The sequence below is a fragment of the Gopherus evgoodei genome, chromosome 1 (assembly GCF_007399415.2).
Source record: "Gopherus evgoodei ecotype Sinaloan lineage chromosome 1, rGopEvg1_v1.p, whole genome shotgun sequence".
In the NCBI taxonomy this organism is placed as follows: domain Eukaryota; kingdom Metazoa; phylum Chordata; order Testudines; family Testudinidae; genus Gopherus; species Gopherus evgoodei.
Genome location: NC_044322.1, coordinates 245,089,167 through 245,107,575, shown reverse-complemented (window position 1 = coordinate 245,107,575; position 18,409 = coordinate 245,089,167). Strand labels below are relative to the sequence as shown.

The following is an 18,409-nucleotide window of genomic DNA, read 5'->3' as shown; positions in this document are numbered from 1 at the left end:
GCCAGTGCTCTCTGTCCCCGCCAGGCGCGGGGCCCGCCTAGTGCCCACCAGGGGAGAGATGCCGGGGCCCCCCACCTGCTAGGGACAGAGTACTCCGGGGTTGCAGGCTGTGCAGCTTCTCTCAGGCTTCTTGCTGCACTGCCCAGAACTGCTGTCAAAAAAAAAAAAAATGCTCCGTCTCTGCAGAATGGACCAAATGCTCCCCCATAGCATGGTGCTGACACAAGCACTTGCTGCTTCATGGTTGCCTGGAGCTGCGCCCTGTATTGAGTATTCTTCCTGCACTAATACTGCTGTTTTCTGTGCTTTGCAATTTATTATTTTTTAAACTTTTGGTCCAAATGAAGTGGTTCAAAAAGAGGACACTGTACGTATTCTTTCAACCCTGAGTGGGACGACTATTAATATATGATGTTTTTCATATTATTTAATGTACAAATACAAAATAAGCCTTGAAAAATGTGTGGGGAACCGCGGGTTGTTAGGGCTTCATGCAGGTCAGGGTACCACCCTTGCAGAGCTCAGTGCATGGTCCAGGACCTTAAGTGTGTTTAAAACTGCCCCTGAAACAAAATCAACCAGGAACAGGCTACTGGAAACAAAACCATTGCAACAGGAGGTGTTTTTAAAAGCACCAAGGGTATTATTCATGGAGATATTTAGGTGCTAGTCATTTTTTTTAGGCACCACTGAAATCTATCTGGGGATGTGCTCAGAGGCACCTATCAGATTGGGCTCTCAGGGAGGTTCACACAAAGCAGCGGGAAATGGGTGGGAAGGGACCTCCCTTATAATCTTAAGGCTAGGGGATAGACCAGGCCTAACACCACATGCGGCCAGCGGAGGCTCACCGCAGCTGGGATTCAAAAGGCTCTGAGCTGCCTTAGCAGTGGGAGTCCAGAGCTCTTTAAATCTCAGCCGTGGTCGGGATTCATAGGGCTCTAGGCTGCCAGCAGCAAGCAGGGAGCCCAGAGCCCTTTAAATCCCAGCCGCGGCCGGGGTTCAAAGGCTCTGAGCTGCCTGTAGCGGCGGGGAAGCACAGAGCTCTTTAAATCTCAGCTGCGGCCGGGATTCATAGGGCTCTGGGCTGCCGGCGGCACAGGGAGTCCAGACCCCTTTAAATCCCAGCCGCGGTCGGGATTCAAAAGGCTTCTGAGCTGCCCACAGCCACGGCTGCGATTCAAAGGGCTCTGGTTTGCGCGCAGAGATTCCCGCTGGGCTCAGAGCTCACCGCCACCTCGAGCAGCCCGAGCCCTTTGAATCCCAGCAGTGGCTGAGATTTAAAGGGCTCAGGGCTCCCCGCGGCCTGCAGGCAGCCCAAAGACCTTGAATCCCAGCAGCGGATGGGCTGGGACTGGGATTTAAAGGGCTCGGGCTCCCCTCCGTGGGAGGAGCTCTGGGCCCTTTAAATGCCGGCTCAACCCCGCAAAGCTTGGTTTCCCACAGCTGCCGGAGCCCCGGGCCCTTTCATTTGCCACTGACAGCTCCCAGCCACCTCTTCAGCTGAGGAGCCACTGGTTGATTTAAATCAAGTATCACCAACCCACCCCCAACTTCCTTTTGGCCCACAGCTGTTTTGGTGGGGCGGTGCTGGGGAAGGAGGGGTTGTTTCTGCAGGGCTGGGTGGGTGCTGGGGCGGAGTCTTTCCGCAGGGCCGGGAGGTCCTGAGGGGGTGTTTCCATGGCCGTGGGGTTTCGGCCCTCCGCTGTTTTCTTGGAGTAATGTGTCCCTCGCTGCTTTACGAGTTGTGCAGGCTGGGATAGACTATTATCCAGGATGTGGGAGACACAAACACACAGTTACAAGTCCCTGTCTCCTACGAGGGGCAGAAAGGGAATTGAAGTGGGATCTCAGGAGTGTAATCTAATACTTAACTACGTAATATTTGATATGGTCTCCCTCAAGGTCTGTTGAAGTTGAAGTTGTTTGACCTTTAATTAAATCCTTAAATACAGACTACTTACATATTAATTGGGCCACCCCAAGAATTAGAATGATGCAGTAGTAGCCCAGGGGGTTAGGGCACTAACCTAGAGATAGCAGAGCCTGATTCAATCCCTGTCTTCCCACTCAGGAGGACCTGGGGGTCTTCCACAGCTTGGGTGAGCACCACTAGACCAAAGGAGGGCCCATCGTTCCACTGGGACTGTTTTGCTCGGCCCATTGCATGCAACTTAGGCAGCCACGCACCATCTTCCCCAGTTCGTGGACAGCAAGGCACCTCCTTGCAGCCTGGATTGAGGTACCTAACTTTCTAGATTGGGGCAGGGTTTACCATCTCCCATTGACTGACTTTGGCAGATCCCTGCCTAGCCTACTAGCATTGGTGAATCACAATCTTAGGTGTCTGTCTCTCCCCATTCATTGTGTAGGGGTCTTAAGATACTTAATCTTAGCTTGGTGGATCACAGCATTATTCCTGTGATTTTCTAGGCACCTAAATGTTAGGCACCACAATGCTCAGCATTGCAACACCTTAAGGCCCTTTGTGGATTCCACTGCAATTTCTCTTAAACATTAAACCTGAGTTTGTCCAACTAGAGAGTGCCATTACTTTTCAAATAACATGAATTATCTGTGTATCAGGGAAAGGTAGTATTGAGGACATATGCTTTTGCCAATGTATGTGACAGATGTTTAAATAGGGTATTCAACAAAAATTAGTAGTAGGGAAAGTTTTGAAATAATTTGACTACAGCTTTTTTTTTATAATTCTATCACTGTCCACCTTTCTGATATTAACTAGAGTAACAATCTATAAAGTAACAAAGCTGAGGTAAAGTGGGGTTTAAACTGAATGATGCTCAGTGTGGAGGATAAGATCAAAGGTGTAATAGGGTTCTGAGCTGCCTGTACTGTTGAAATACTAGTTATATGTGATTGAATTATGCAGACTGTATGCATTTTGACTCATGATTTTTTTTTTAAACTAACAAATCCTAAGATGCCTATCTCTTTTAAAGAGTAGAGGTGAAAGGCATCTATAGGCATCATTTGTTCTAAGACCCTCGTCCTGCAATCAAAGCCCTATGCATGGACTTTTATCTGTGGTGGGGAGCCTAGTGATATTTTCAGTGGGGCTCTACATAGATATAAGACTCCCTGCTCCCCTGACAGCCCTTGTCAACAATAAATTGCAAACCTTGTCAGTTATTCAGAGTTTGGACTCTTAACCATAAAATAAACCAAACAAAAACAACAAACCCCTATGAGATTCCTGTAACCAATCCAACCCTCAAAAACCCGAACTTTACTGACAATATTCAGGTTTCTTTCTGACAAACGTTCAACACAAAAATGACAATCCAGATTACATATTATGTAGCCTAGAAAACTATTATTTAAAACCAACCTCAGTTCATGCACATGTTTCTGGTCATAGAAAACCCGTTACACTGGAGCTACCCTTTCAAACCAATTAAACTCAGGAATTGTGGTGATAGGCATGGTATTAAAAACCCCAAATATATCCTCAAATAAATACACCACTGTGATCTGTTTTATGTCTTAAATCACTGATTTATTTGCTGGGGGATGAGGAGGGAAATTCTTTTCTCTAATCTGTTCATTTCCTTGCTCTAAATGTTTCCATGCTGAAGGTTTCGTTGGGGTTGTATATTGTGGCAGTGTGCTAAATGTATTATACTATATGCAATTTCCTGGTCTGTGGCTTTGAGAGCTAAGGCCCTGATCTTGCAAAGATTTAAACCGTGTGTAACTTTACTCATCAGGCCTATTAAGTATGCTCCCAATTAAGTCTTTGCAGGGATCTGGGCCTAATTTGTTTCAGCCTCTAAGAATTGTAGCAAATGCTCTCCCAGAGGGGCACAGTCTATTAGCAGGGTTCTTCCTGGTTTAATTGAAGGTGCAGTTAGTTAGAAAGAGGATTTAGCTATTGGACCCACCGTGGAGTAAAGGCATTGCTGTAAGACACAGATGGGACCACCCTCTCAAAGCCTGCCTGGCTCTGATGTTCTGGATCAGCTCAGATAAGGGGGGGATGGGAGTGGCACAACCTGGCTTTTTGGGGCTGACCTTCCCCAAGGCAGTTAGTTAGCTCTGGTGGGCCAGGCTGGGCTGTCTCTACAAAGTGAAGTAGAAATTAATCTCGCTAACGATTGTGACTTTTTTACTGCCGTGTAATTGTCCCCCTCCCGTCACTCGATTTATGGCTTTATTGCTAACAGCCGGGTAGCAGCCAACTCTCTGCCGGTTGGCACCTCCAGTGCCTCAGCTTCTGCAAAGCCACCCGGCGGGTTGGTGCGATGCGCTCCCGCCCAGGCGCAGCAGCCCGCGCGGCTCAGCTGACCCCGCGTTCCCGGGGCTGAGGAGCAAGGGGCTCGCTCCACGCGACGGCTGCAGCGTGCGTGCTCCGCTCGCTGCGTGGGCCTGGGCTGGGGAGCTGCCCGCAGCAGCGCCTCCTCCGGGAGGACGGGGAGCAGAAGGAGCGGGGCAGCGTTTCCCGGGCACTGGTACAAGCTGAACTGCAAACACCGGCAGCCGCCTCCTGCTTGTTTATCTCCCCCCACTGCCCATCCTCGCTTCTTTCACGGGGGGTACTCGCCTCACTTGAAGTTGGGTGGCAAACATCGCAGAGCGCCCCAAGAGCCTTCAAACGGGGGGCAAAGCTGTTCCGAGCAGCCTCCCTCCCGCGGATCTGCGTCTCTTCCCGGCAGGACTTAGCAACTTCTTCACCTCCCCCTCCCCCCGCTGGCCTTTTATTTTTGTCTCTCCCTCCCCAAGCTCTGCAATGACCAGGACTCTGCCCACCCCCGGCCATGGGGAATGGCGAGCCACGGCTTCTGGCAGCGCCGGGAAGGCTCGCCCGAGGAGAAGGGAAGAGTGAGCGCGGCAGAGAGCAGCAGGAAGAAGAAGAAGAAAGCGGGCAGAAAGTCCCTGCTGCAGCTGCCCGCACGCAGCTCCATCCCGCTCCCCCCCCCCCGCCTCTTCCCGAGCACCAGGAGTGCGGAGGAGCAATGATGGCCTAGAAATGAACCAGCGCTGCTGACTTTGTCCAGCGGCTTCTTTCTGTTCTTCCACCCCTTCCGAGCCGACAATCCCGTGGATTTTTTTTAACCTGCAGCGATCTCGGAGGGAGAGCCTATAAACAGGGCGACAGGCTCTTTGATCAGGGGACAGGAGAGGGAAGTTGATCTCCTTACCAAATCCGAGGCTTTAACTTTGCAGACTCTTCCTAGCCTTGCCCCCCTCTCGCGCTTCTCCGTTTGCACCCTGTGATAGATATTAATTTTTGCAATCTCTGGAGGAACCTGAGAGGGTTTCTCTCTCTCTGCTGGGGAGGGGAGGGGGTTGCCTCGTTGTGTATGTGGGGGGAAGAAGGGAGGCTGAAACTATGGCTCTGACCAGCGACTCTGCCAGTGTCAGAGGCAAGTCCAGCCGGAGCATTGGTGAGGAGGAAAAGCCCAGCAGAGCGAGTAGGATCTGATTGCAATGGGTATTGTTACTCTGATGGGAAACAGAAGCAGCCGGGCATTCAGCAGGGGCAAAAGGAAGACTCAACCTGCCAGCTCTGCTGGGGAGACCTGGTGCTGCAGAAAATCTGGAGCTCCCGGAAACTTTCCTCGGCTCTCTGCGCCGGATCCCTGTCCTTCTTGCTGGCTCTGGTGGTCAGGTTGGTCCGGGGGGAGATCGGCTGCAATCTGGAGGAGAAGGAGATAGTGGCGGCGGAGGAGGAAGCAGCAGCAGCCGCAACAGCTGGAGGAGGAGAAGCGGCTGGTTTGCCGTTGCCCCCAGCAGGGTTCCCCAGTAGCAACAGCAGCAGCTTCCAGCTGACTCCTTGGCTGCATCCCATCGCTTTGCTCTTCAGCCTCATGTGTGTCTTCTTTTGGATGGGCTTGTACTTGCTGCGCTCCGGGGTCCGCCTGCACACAGCCGCCTTGCTCCTGGCCGCCTGCTGCGGGGGGGAAGCGATTGTCCAGATTGGGTTTGCGGTAGGGGAGGATCACTTGCTTTCCTTCACCGCCACGGGGGTGGTGCTGAGCTGCCTGGCCACTGTGACATGGCTGGTGCTGAAGCTGAGGCAGGGCGTCCTCATGATCGCCTTGACTAGTGCGGTCAGGACCACGTCCCTAGTCTCCTTAGAGAGGATCAAGGTAGCCTGGAGACCCTACCTGGCTTACTTGGTCGGGCTCCTGGGCATCCTGCTGGCCAGGTACGCGGATCAGCTCTTGCCCCATTCCGGGGCTGCGCAGCATAGAGAGGTTTCTGGTGCCCAGCTGGCCAAGGAAGAGGTCCCGGTGTTTAAGAGGAGGAGGAGGTCCAGCTCCATGATCTCTCCCGAGATGTCCAGCTGCAGCAACAAGACTCATCGGAGGACTTCCCTGCCTTGCATACCTAGGGAGCAGGTAAGGAGCGCGACAGTTCTTCACAATCCCAGGGAAAACCCAGGAGTCCGGGGGCTGAGGAAGAAGGAACACCAAGCAGTCAGGGTACAGCAAACTTGCAGGGTTTTTATTTATTGTTGGTTGGTTGAGCAGACACTAGAAAAAAGAGTTGTAAGACGGAGTGAAGCGTTGCGAGTTACTAAAAACTTTTTGCTCGCTCCTTTGGATGTGTATCAGAGCGGCTGAATGTTTCCCACAAATTTGGGAAGTGGGAAGTGTACGTGAAATGTGAAGGGTTCGGTAGCCCCTACCTACATTCCAGTTTTCTCCCTCCTTATTTTTGTGCTCGAAATATCACTTTAATCTGCCTTAGTAACACTTTAAGTTTTCAGCACTCTGGTCGGCTTTATCTCTGTTCAGTAGAAGGGGGATAGAATCAGAGGAGTCATTAGAGCAGGGCAAGGCTTGTTTCAAAGTTTCACTATATTTATGTAAAATCTTGAGGTTTTTACGCTGAAGATTTTTTTTTTTTTAACTTGGCCAACAGTATAGCTAGCTGTTGCTGGGCTGGCTCTAAATATTGCGGTGGTGTGTGTGCGCGCGCGCGCGTTATGTAAAGTATAGGTTAGCCCAGGCTGGAGAAGCATCTAGCATCAATTATAAAAAGTGATTTCTGAACCTTTTTTGGTTTGTTGAAAGAGGGCATCAATCGTATTAAACTTTCACTGGTCCTTAAAAGGAGTTCATCTTTCTGAAATAAGCATATTTTTAGTTCTGTTCAGTATAGGGAAAAGCCTCTTGCCTAATGTATTGTGTGTTTTTTAAGAAGGGGCCTGCAGTAGTTGTCATCTTAGCTTTTCGCATCTTCACTACTACTACACTGAAGGGATCAAGAACTTTTGTACCCCAATTCTTCTGTCGGTTGACACTAGATATGATATTTATTTAGTTTAACCTTTTTTTGTAACAACTGGTGTTTTTAATTTGAATTGATGTGTATTTTTGTCTAGAAAAGTTTTTCTCCATAAGCTCTGAAAAGAAAAATAATACATCTAAGAACATGAACAGAATAAATAGTAACATCTTCATAGCATAAACAATAAGAGATGCCAGATACACACCATTAAAACTTAATTTTGCACTTGAAATTGTTTTCTGAGTTTTTGAGACTTAATTTTACACAGCAGAAGACTATTTTTCGATGGACTGAGTGCAATTGAGCATATTTGGCATCAGTATGACACTTGCCCAGTGGTGAAAAGGGAAACCTAGGTGGAAATAAGTGGCAAATGGTGTTTATATTTCCTTTTCCATTAGTATTAAAAAGACTTGGTGAACAGTGGCCAGCTTAAGCTTATTCTGTTATACCAAAGGCTTTCTTTTAGGTCCCTTGCTGGATTTTTAGGTCCCTTGCTGGATAAGCAGTTAAGTATTTTCTAAGTGATGGCATCTAACCATATGGTGTGGGTGGCTAGTTTGTTTCTGGAAATGGTTTGATTACATCTCTTTGTGGCTGTTTATGACATTTGCTAGAAAAATTCCTGACAGCCTATATCCTTGAGGCATGTTTTTTACAGCAAATGTACTTATTTATTTTATCTAAACAAAAATGTTAAATATTTACCACCGTCTCCAACAGTGTGAAAAAATAGAAAACTGACTCAGTTATGACTCTGTTGTATTATGAAGTATGTGAGAGCAATTAGGGTGTAAGAACAATTTGTAAATACAGTAACTTTATTTTTCTCTCTTAGATGTTTGCTTTTTGACCATAAACATTTCCAGTGCATTTCCACATGCACTAATCATGTGTAATGTCTAGAATATTTTTCCACTTGCTGTGACACTTTAAATAAATGCAACTTTCTAGCAGACATATTTAAAAAGTAATCACTTCGATATAGTCTATTAAGCCCTTCTATAGTTACCTTCTTTTGCTTATGAATAGCTCACAAATCATCGTTATCATATACAGTATTATTAAATCCACTATAGCAAACAGATTACTTTTTCTATTTGTCCTAATGTTTTCACTTAGGAGCACAGGTTTAATTATGCCTTGAGAAGTTTCAGTTTTCCCCACAATAGACTGTACAGTGGAGTCAACTGACAACTATGTAGTTTACTATTTTCAGGGATTTTGCCACATTTCTACTTTTAATATTAATCAATAGAGGGATCATGGATTGCTCATGCCATTGCTTAATCAAAAATGGAGGATTATCTCCAAGTTTGTTTTTTACAAGCAATTTGTCATGTTGAGTGTGTGATTAATTTCTTTTCACACTCCCTTTTCCTACAGCCACCCTTTTAAAATAACAAAGACAGTAACAAGAAATACTGCGAGGCTCTCAGAGAGAGCCCCTTTTGGCTGACAGCAAAACAAAGTTTGTTTTTTATAAGGAAAATCGGCTCCTGGTAACTTTAAAGAAGCCATAGGTAAATGTTTCTCCTTAGGACAGCTTTTAAATATAACATGTTTAAAATAAAATACTTTAAAAAACAACTTCGCAAAACCCCCAAAACAAGGTAAAAAAACAACAACCCCAACCTTGAATAGAAAGTTGCAAGTCAGAGAGAGCTTTTTTTGTATGGTGTTTTAGAGATGTGAAAGCTCACATCACGAAATAGACCCACAATATTGTTTTAATGGGCTGAGAAACCTGCTTGAATTGTGTAGCAGATAACGTAAGAAGCAAAGATCTTGTGAACTTCTTACAGAGCTATCGTCCATTACTTCTTGTATGATATGTTTACATTGCTGAGCAATCTTATTAAGCTTTCATCTGACCAGAGTAATGCTGTTTCAGTATTTAATTTTGTGTAGTAAGGTGGGATCCTTCTCTAAAGTTTATGAACAGTGGAGGGTGGAGATTTGCTTGTTGGTTTTTATTTTTATTTATTTTTTAACCCAAAGAGCTATAGTGGTGGTCATGATGATGTGGTAACTAATGACGTCTTAAACAGTCATAAACTGACTTTTTGTCACTGAAATATAAATTCAGGACATTTTCATCTATTTGGCCTTGCACTATCAAAGTGTTTGGAATTGTTAGGTATATTTGAGTTATACTGGTGTTACCCTTATTATCATTAAGTGCTTTTACTTTAAACCCCTGAATGTTTCCTCTGTGTCCCTAAATTATCTCTGGTGGAAACATCTTATCTTTTTCTCAGCCCCAAAATGAACTTTAAAAATAATAAACAATGGAAATCCATTTAGCCACTTTCTCTGGGAAATTGTTCACATTTTATTTAGTCCTATTTTTTTAAAAATCTGAACAGATAGTTTGGATTGTAGGGTTCCCACTTGGCATGCGTGCACTCATCAGTGAGAAGGGAGTGATTTTATGGTGGCCTGATTCTGTGAGGTACCTGTGACAATCAGCAGCACAGCATTAATGCACCCCAAGGTTACAAAACTCCTTACTGGTCTGAATGATCCCCAAAACATCACAGTACAGAATACCTTCAGCTTTCATCAGTAGTAGTTGAGGATGCTTGGTTCCTTGAGGGATCAGACATCCATTTTTTTTTTGAGGGTGGTGGGGGGAGAACCTGGTGAGAGAGATTGTGAATAAGTGAAAAACGTAATGAAAGGATGTATATTTTCCTCACTGATATAAATGTGCATGGTGTTTTGGGTAGCTGCACATAGGTGACACTACTCTTGATGGCCAAATCTTCTTTACACCTTGTCAAGTCATCTTTACTCTTCTTGCTAAAGCTGGTGACAGAAGAGGCCCAGCAGATCTGGTAGCCTTTCTGCTGTGCTCTGATGTTTCCGGTATGAAACCCTACATGCTGGAGTATAATACATTCCAGAGATAACTGTCTTGGAGCCTGTGCAGGCCAGGATGGTCGTCTGTTTTGATTTGAATGTGTAATTGCATGCAAGCATCCAGAGGCAAGAAATGGCCTAAGATGTTAAAGACAATGTTACTATACTGCATAGGTGGGCCAAGTTGTATTCCATGCATAGATTTGTTTTTTCTTCTTCTTGGTGTATGCATGTAATATGAATTTATTACAAGCAAGTTTTGCCAGTTGAAGAAGTAGCTCAAAGCAGTTCAGTTTGCTGTATTTATTGTATTAATTTCAGGAATGTACTGTAGCTATCAGTCGCTGAACCAAAGACAGTATCACAGGGCTTGAAATATCTTCTGGTTTGAAAAACAGGCTTACTAACTGCTGGCTAATGCGCATACAGATAGAGAACTCACAAGATTGAAGGGTGCTTGGTAAGAAACAGACATCAAGTTGCTGGGAAATGAGCTAACACTGGACTTCCTACCGCTGTGTTGACCCTGCTCCAAGGTCCCATCTTTTGTGTCAGCTTCTGCCTACTAGATGCCAGATGAGTGTGAAGTGTCTCTTCCACCACACTCTCTCCTATGGTTTCTGTAAAAGAGAAGGATCTTTCATTTCTCTTTGCTCCTCTTTTGCCCAGTAGTCTCCTGGTTGCTTTAGAGAGGAGAGAGGACTTTAATCTGGGTGCTGGAATGGTGGGAGATAGCGGCTTCACTATTGCAACTCTCAGCTATTGAGAGGAGAATTGAGGATTTGTCTCCACTACCATACCCTTCCCCATGACTTCTTTTTTTCTTCAAATCCTCTTTTTTCCATGAGTAGTTTCAGTACCTGCCTCACCTAGCTTTCCAGAAATTGAGATGTGTCTTGTGAGTTTCACTAATGCTCTGGGTTTTTTTTGAATAGTTCAGTGGAAATAACCTGAGGGCTTGTCTGCAGTACCTGCTGGATTGGCGGGCCGATTTATCGCGTCTAGTATAGATGTGATAAATGGACTGCTGGGTGCTCTCCCGTCGACTCTGGTACTCCATCAGAAAAAGGAGTGCAAGTGGAGTTGATGAGAGTGTCAGCTGTCGAATTACCCCAGTGAAGACACCATGGTAAGTAGATCTAAGTACGTCAACTTCAGCTACACTATTCACATAGCAGAAGTTGCGTATCTTAGATCGACCCCTTGTGGTAGTTTAGACAACCCAATTTGTTTTGCCAGTTTTACTCTGCTGCTTGGGAAAGATATGAGCGGTGTCAGGCATTAGGGCTGCCTGCAGACTCAAAAAGACAGCACTGCATCAGTTCACATTTGGAAAGTTACTTTCTCAGCTGTAAGATCTAATGTGTGTGGTATTATTATTATTTATTTTTTAATATCTTAGCTTCTACAGAAATTGGCGTGAGCTTTTCATGTGTTGGAGACAAGTGGATTTTTTAAGTTCTCTAGTATGCTGCCTTTAAAACAGGAATAAAATTAATTTTAATTTGCAGCTGGTACTGAAGCTTAAATCTATAATATTCATACCATCTCCCTAAGAATGGACGAGATCTGAATTAAGGCACTAGGTAGGATATAGATTTTAAATTAAAAAATATCTATATATATATTTAGGCAAATAAGTTAATGTCCTCTGGTGACTTGCTGAAATATGGTTGCTTAGTATATGTCAGACTCCTGAAAAATCATACATGGATACCAGATGTAATTTTGTTAAGCATGACTTCATGTAAGTAAACTGCCTTTACTTAGGTTGCATTTTTAACTGTCAGAAATTGAAAAGCTGTTGGGAAAACTGTCACAGTTGACAAAAATGGACCATAAAACAATCGGTTAAATACAGATTTTTTTTTTTCCCCTGTAGGTGGGGGAGTAAAATACAGTAGTGACTTTCTGCTTTTTCTGAACTGAGTGTAAAGTGTGAAATTGCAAAACGTTGGAGCTGAAAGAAATCCTGTGTATGGTGGGTTGTCATTTTAATTAAACAACCAACCAAAACAGTGACCCTGTGTATAAAATATGGTTTGAGAAGCCCGAAAAACAAACAAACAGTGACACATGATGTTTTGGACGTTAATTGTGACATTTGTGAGACTCTATCCTGTTCTGATATTACTGTGTTCATTCATTCTCTGAATCTTTTTTCAGGAAGCTGACACAGAATCCTATATTTTGTAAAAATAAGGAATATATTTATCTTTTTTTTAAAAAAACCCAACACTTTGAAACTGTAGGAGAGGCAAAGCTGTAATGGCCGGTAACCACAGGGCTTGAAATGGGCATAAGCTGTCTGCATCCTAAGTGGTTTAAAAAATAAAAGACCCACTGAAATTAAAATAGTCATCTGATTCCTAAAAATCTTACTTTTAGTATTTTCCCCAAATATATGTTAGAGCCTATTTTATTCTATTAGATGTTCTAAGTTATGTTGGTTGTTGAAGGGATTCAAATAGTAAATAGGAAAAAAGTTTTTACTTTTTCATCAGAGTGGACTTCAGAAAGTTATTGCCTAGAGAATAAGAGAATAGATTATTAAACCATCACCTGAACCGGTTATATTTTACTCAGTATATCGTTCAGAAATAAGCATATCTGAAGTATGCTTGTATAATACTCATTTTTGTTCTGGACAGTTCTGCTATTGATACAGTATATTAGATAACCTGTTGCCTCTGGAGTTGCTATGCTACGTGAACTTCTCTGCATCAGAGTAGTGATTTGTTTGAGCAATAGCACAAAAAGTCCGTGTTTTTTCAATTTTTAACCTTGGCTTCTGAAGAACATTAGCTGTTTTCTATGCTGAGTTTTATTTGAGTACGTTTGGACTAGAGGAGTCTGGGGTAGAACTGTGATTTATTGTTTGTTTGAAAACTTGATGGTGAGCCTTACAGTTTAACAGTTCTCTCTTGGTTTCCTGCATGTATATTTGTAACTCCCACTCAGTGTTGTTCCAGAAATGCTCTCTGTCTAGCCCTCTGTCTTGCAAACACCTATTCATGTGAGTAGTCCCATCTGAAATCAGTGACACTATTCATGTAAGGTAAAAAAAAGGATTGGATCCTTAGAGGGCATCAGAGATCCTACTCTGATTTGCATTATGACTTGCAAATAATTATATCAGATGATAAATTAAAAAATGGGCAAAATCCATCCTTGCTACTTCATTGATGTCAGTGGAATTATATCAGGAATTAATGCATCTCCATCTTTATTATCTATATATAGGAAAGTGTGTGTGTGTGTATATATATAATATATAAATAAAATCAGCCAGTTAATGTGTTTTATAATGGAGACATTTTTTGCTCTTTTTAAAAATTATTTTCTGTTTTCTGTGTCAGCTCAAAATTTGTTGATATTTCACCTGGTGATTAAATATAAGAATCGTTAAACATCTAGGTGAATGTGATAGGGTAAGGACAAATCTAAAGGACTAGAAAACATGCCTTGTGGTGATTCACTCAAGGAGCTCAATCTGTTTAGTGGAACATAGGGGTTAAGGAGTGACGTTAATCACAGTTTATAAGTACCTACAAATATTTGATAATGAGCTCTTCGGTCTAGTAAAGAAAGATGTAAGGTATGACAGTCCAACAGCTGGAAGTTGAAGCTAGACAAATTCAGAGTGGAAATAAGGTGTAAATTTTAAACAATGAGGGCAATTAACCATTGGAACAATCGTAGTGGATTCTCCCCTACTGACAGTTTTTCAGTCAAGATTGGATGCTTTTCTAAAAGATCAGCTCTAGAAATTATTTTGGGGAGGTTCTATGGCCTGTGTTATACAGGAGATTAGCTCAGGTAATCACAATGGTTCTTTCTGGCTGTGGGATGTATGAAAACCAGCACAATTGCTATATAGGAAAATCATGACTCTCTAATCTGTTAGAATTCGTTGAGCATGTTAACAAAATAGTAGATAAAGGAAAATGTCTGCTAAAGGTAGAATTTGTTTGGACCTTCTTAACAGAGCTTTGACACAGGTCCTCCCAAGAAGTTACCAAGGTAACTAAGTAATCATTAGGTAAATGGTAATGTTTTGTCAAGGATTAGAAACTGGACATGAGTTGGAAAACAAAGAGTAGGCCAATTTTTCAGTTTAGTGAAAGATTAATGATGGTATTCCCTGTTGTTCTGTATTAGCATCAGTGATGTTTCATATGTTAATTATTTGAAAACCTAGGTGGACAGTAAAGTGGCAAAATGTGCATTGAGACAAAATTATGTTGGTAAATCAACTTAGAGAAGAATTCAGAAGGACCTACCAAAATTAACGGAATGGACATCATGATGGCAAATTCAACAGTGAGGAAAAATGAAAGGAAACCTAGCGAAAAGACTGATTGAAACTACTCGTAAGCACTGACATATTTTAAAGTAACTGTGTAATGTGACCACTCAGGAAAAGGCTAGGTGTCAGTTAAAAACATGTTTGTTGTGCAGTATCAGTCAAAGAGCCAATCAAAAGGATAGCTATAGAGATGGTGGGATAGAAAATAATGCTGAAAATATTATAAAGCCATTATTTACATTAATAGTAGGCTCTTGCCTGGGCTGTTTTATTTTTTGGTCACCCTTTCTCCAAAATGGTATATTGGTAATAGAGAGTTCAGAGATGAATGACAGTTTATTAGGGGCTTGGAGAACTTTCATGTGAGGAGAGACTGAAAAACTTGTAAGTACCTGTAGCTTAAATAAATTAGTAAGTAGAGAGATTATAGAAGAATACAAAATATGAATTTGTTTAAGAATATAGGAATAAGGGGAAATTCAATTAAACTAATTTTAAACTAATAAGAGATTTTTTTTTTCAAACATCACATAATGAACCCGTGGAATTCTCTGTCATTGTATCATTGAGGGCAAGAGTTTAGTAGGATTTTTTTTTTGAAGTATTATACATTTATTATGGCTAATGAGACCATCCAAATTTAAATTACATAGGTTAAATGAATACTTTCCTTTTTTTTCAAACTCTCATGTGTAAGGGGATAAGGAATCCGCTAACTGTTCGTGAGAAGAAACTTCCCCTGTTGACAAGTTTTTCTATTATTGCCTGCTACAGGGTTCTTACTCTTGCCTCTGAAGCATCTCCTACTGGTCACTCACACAGACACAATGCTGAGCTAAGTGGACCACTGGTCTAATCTACTATGGCATTTCTGATATTCCTAACACAATCAAGTACTCAAAATTGTTAGGAAAAACGATTCCGACGAGAATCAGTTAGACAAATGCAGCAAAGCCTGATGTTTTCTTTCATGGCCTGTACAACGGTTGGGGAAAATGTAAACCTCTGTGTGTCAAAAATAACCTTTGCTATTGATGTGCTCTCTCCCTATCTAATGCACCCACCCTTCTACAACAAAGTGTTTTGAGATTAAAATAATTTATTTGCATGCACTCTATATTCTGTTGGCTGCCCATGTTTGGTTTTGTTTTACAGATAGAATTGAAGTTTAGGAAGGGAAAATGTTTCATGCATCAATAAAATCCTCACAGTATGTTGACTCTTTAATTCTCCATAGGAAGTCTGTGTGCAAGAGACACACAGGATATTGCTGACAATTGCTGAGTGAAGCATTAATGGAAATTTGAAAAAGTAACAGTTCAATAGAGTCCTGTTAGAATTAGAACTCACCTTAGCCTTACTAATGGGTCTACAAAATAAATCAACCCTAGATATACTGTTTCTAGGAAAATGATGTTGAGCCACTGTGGCGTTACCATCAAAGTCTCAATCGCAGAATCTTAATCAGAACAAACTGATAATCTGTTTCATCTTTACTTAAAGACTGATGCCCATAGTTTTAATTTGATATTCAGAATTGTTACAGTATCTGGTTTACAGGATCGTGTTACACTATGGCGAGGAGTTAACCTCCTTTGGATTGCCTGGTTTGTTTGTTTATTTTAAACCATTGGAACTAATCGTGTTTGGAGGATCATCCTTTGAGTTTAAGAGAAAATTGGGGTGGTGGTGCTGAGAAAATGATTAGACTAATATATTCTCTGAAAAGTTCATGATATTTATTGAATAAGTTTGAGAAATATTCCCTCAGCTTTATAAACTGAAAATTGCTGAAATAATTTTTGAGTAGTATCATGACGTTTTTTTAATATGCTATTCTAGCATTTGAGTAGCTTGATCCATAACCACACTTAAGGGTTTGACCAGCAATGAAAGAAGGCATTTTGAAAGAGCTATAAAATCTGAACTGCATGGGAATCTGCACCTGAGCAATATTTCCCTTCTAATTATGGGAATAAACAGCAAATCTTCTAGGTTTGTTCTCCCAAGCTTTCAGTTGCAGGTGCCTTAGGAATAAGTGCTTGTGTGACCTAAAGGTATATGCATTTCCTTAATAACTCAATTAAAATGACACATTTAAGAATGTGTAGCCTTTATCGTGTAGCTGTGTGAATTGGGAGGGGAGGGTTGCACAACCTTTTATTATGCACTATGCTGAAATTAAATATTGCAACCATAGCAAAGCACTGAATGAAATAATAGCCTTTTTGTGTGGAGGGTGGGCGGGGGAGGAGGAGAAGGAGGGTATCCTGTTAGAGGTCATATGCTAACCAAATCTAATTTGATTTTCATTGCACACCCAGCTTTGCCAGCTTGTCTGTACATCAAAGCCAAAACAATGCTTTTGGATGGATGACACTCAAATGTATTCCATGATATAATACAATTGGCGATTGCTGAAAAGATCCAATCACACTGATTTTTTTTATACATAACCTGTCAGTTAAAATAGAATGATATGCAAGTTAAATATTTAAAATATTTTTAAATATGGCTTGGGATTTTACTTAAGCTTGCAAGCCTGGTTGGTGCAGTAGTATATTTTGCTCAGATGCAGACATGGGGCCTGAACTTGTGAGGCACTGAGCACCTCCAGTTCTCACTGAAGTCACTGAACAGCATCTTAAAACCTAGGTTAAGCAAGATAAAGTACTAAATAAAAGTGGTCTCATTTCCCCCCCACCCATGGCTACTGACCATTCCCTGTTTCCATTGTCATCAGTGGGGAATTGTAGAGGTTCAGTATCCAGGTGTAAAAAAGGGGGCACTTGCCTCTTGAATGCCTCCTATCAGAGGGGTGTGGTGCTGCAGTTTCTGCTATTCCCTCCTCTCCCTCCCCCGCCCACATTTGTGGTGCTCCCTGTAGGTTGCTGACCTTGCTAGGCAGGTCTTCAGTGCCTTAAGCCTCCGGCTCCAATAAAAGGAACTGCAGGGCCTGACAGGCTGCTTCTGTGCAGCCTTTCTAGGCAGGCCTGGAGGACCCACTTTCACTGCTCCTTTCTGGGGCAAGGTATAGTAGGACTTAAGGCCTTCTGCAGAAGTCCAGGAAGGGCCTGGTACACCCTACACCCCATCATTAAGTAGTAGGGTAATCTTTCTTTTCTGCAACAGCAGCACTAGTGCATAAAATAAAATTTAATAAAGAATTTTAATAAAGACAAATGCAAAGTGCTCCACTTAGGAAGGAACAATCAGTTTCACACATACAGAATTGGAAGAGACTGTCTACGAAGGAGTATGACAGAAAGGGATCTAGGGGTTATAGTGGACCACAAGCTACATGAGTGTCAACAGTGTGATGCTGTTGCAAAAAAAGCAAACGTGATTCTGGGATGCATTAACAGGTGTGTTGTGAGCAAGACGCAAGAGGTCATTCTTCCGCTCTACTCTGTGATGGCTAGGCCTCAGCTGTAGTATTGTGTCCAGTTGTGGGCACTGCATTTCAAGAAAGATGTGGAGAAATTGGAGAGAGTCCAGAGAAGAACAACAGGAATGTTTAAAGGTCTGGAGAACATGACCTATGAAGGAAGACTGAAAGAATTGGGTTTGTTTAGTTTGGCAAAGAGAAGACTGACAGGGGACAGTTTTCAGGTATCTAAAAGTGTCATAAGGAGGTGGGAGAAAACTTGTTCATCTTAGCCTCTCAGGATAGAACAAAAAGCAATGGGCTTAAACTGCAACAAGGGAGGTTTAAGTTGGACATTAGGAAAAAGTTCCTAACTGTCAGGGTGGTTTAAACACGGTAATAAATTGCCTAGGGAGGTTGTGGAATCTCCATCTCTGGAGATATTTAAGAGTAGCTTTGGTAAATGTCTATTAGGGATGGTCTAGACAGTATTTGGTCCTGCCATGAGGGCAGGGGACTGGACTGGAGTCGATGACCTCTCGAGGTCCCTTCCATAGAATCTATGAATCTCTGAAGAGGTGGCACCTTTTCACATCTGAATCCGCAAT

At 42.6% G+C, this 18,409-nt stretch overlaps 1 protein-coding gene across 1 annotated transcript in view; it reads left to right on the top strand.

The window, feature by feature from the left end:
* Positions 1 to 4,438: 4,438 nt before the first annotated feature.
* PDE3A (phosphodiesterase 3A) overlaps positions 4,439 to 18,409 on the top strand; it is a 366,695-nt gene continuing 352,724 nt past the window's right edge. Inside the window, 2 exon segments of the mRNA XM_030541750.1 lie at positions 4,439 to 5,416; positions 5,418 to 6,365. Of these exon segments, the coding sequence (XP_030397610.1) occupies positions 5,354 to 5,416; positions 5,418 to 6,365 (1,011 nt within the window). The 5' untranslated portion in view covers positions 4,439 to 5,353.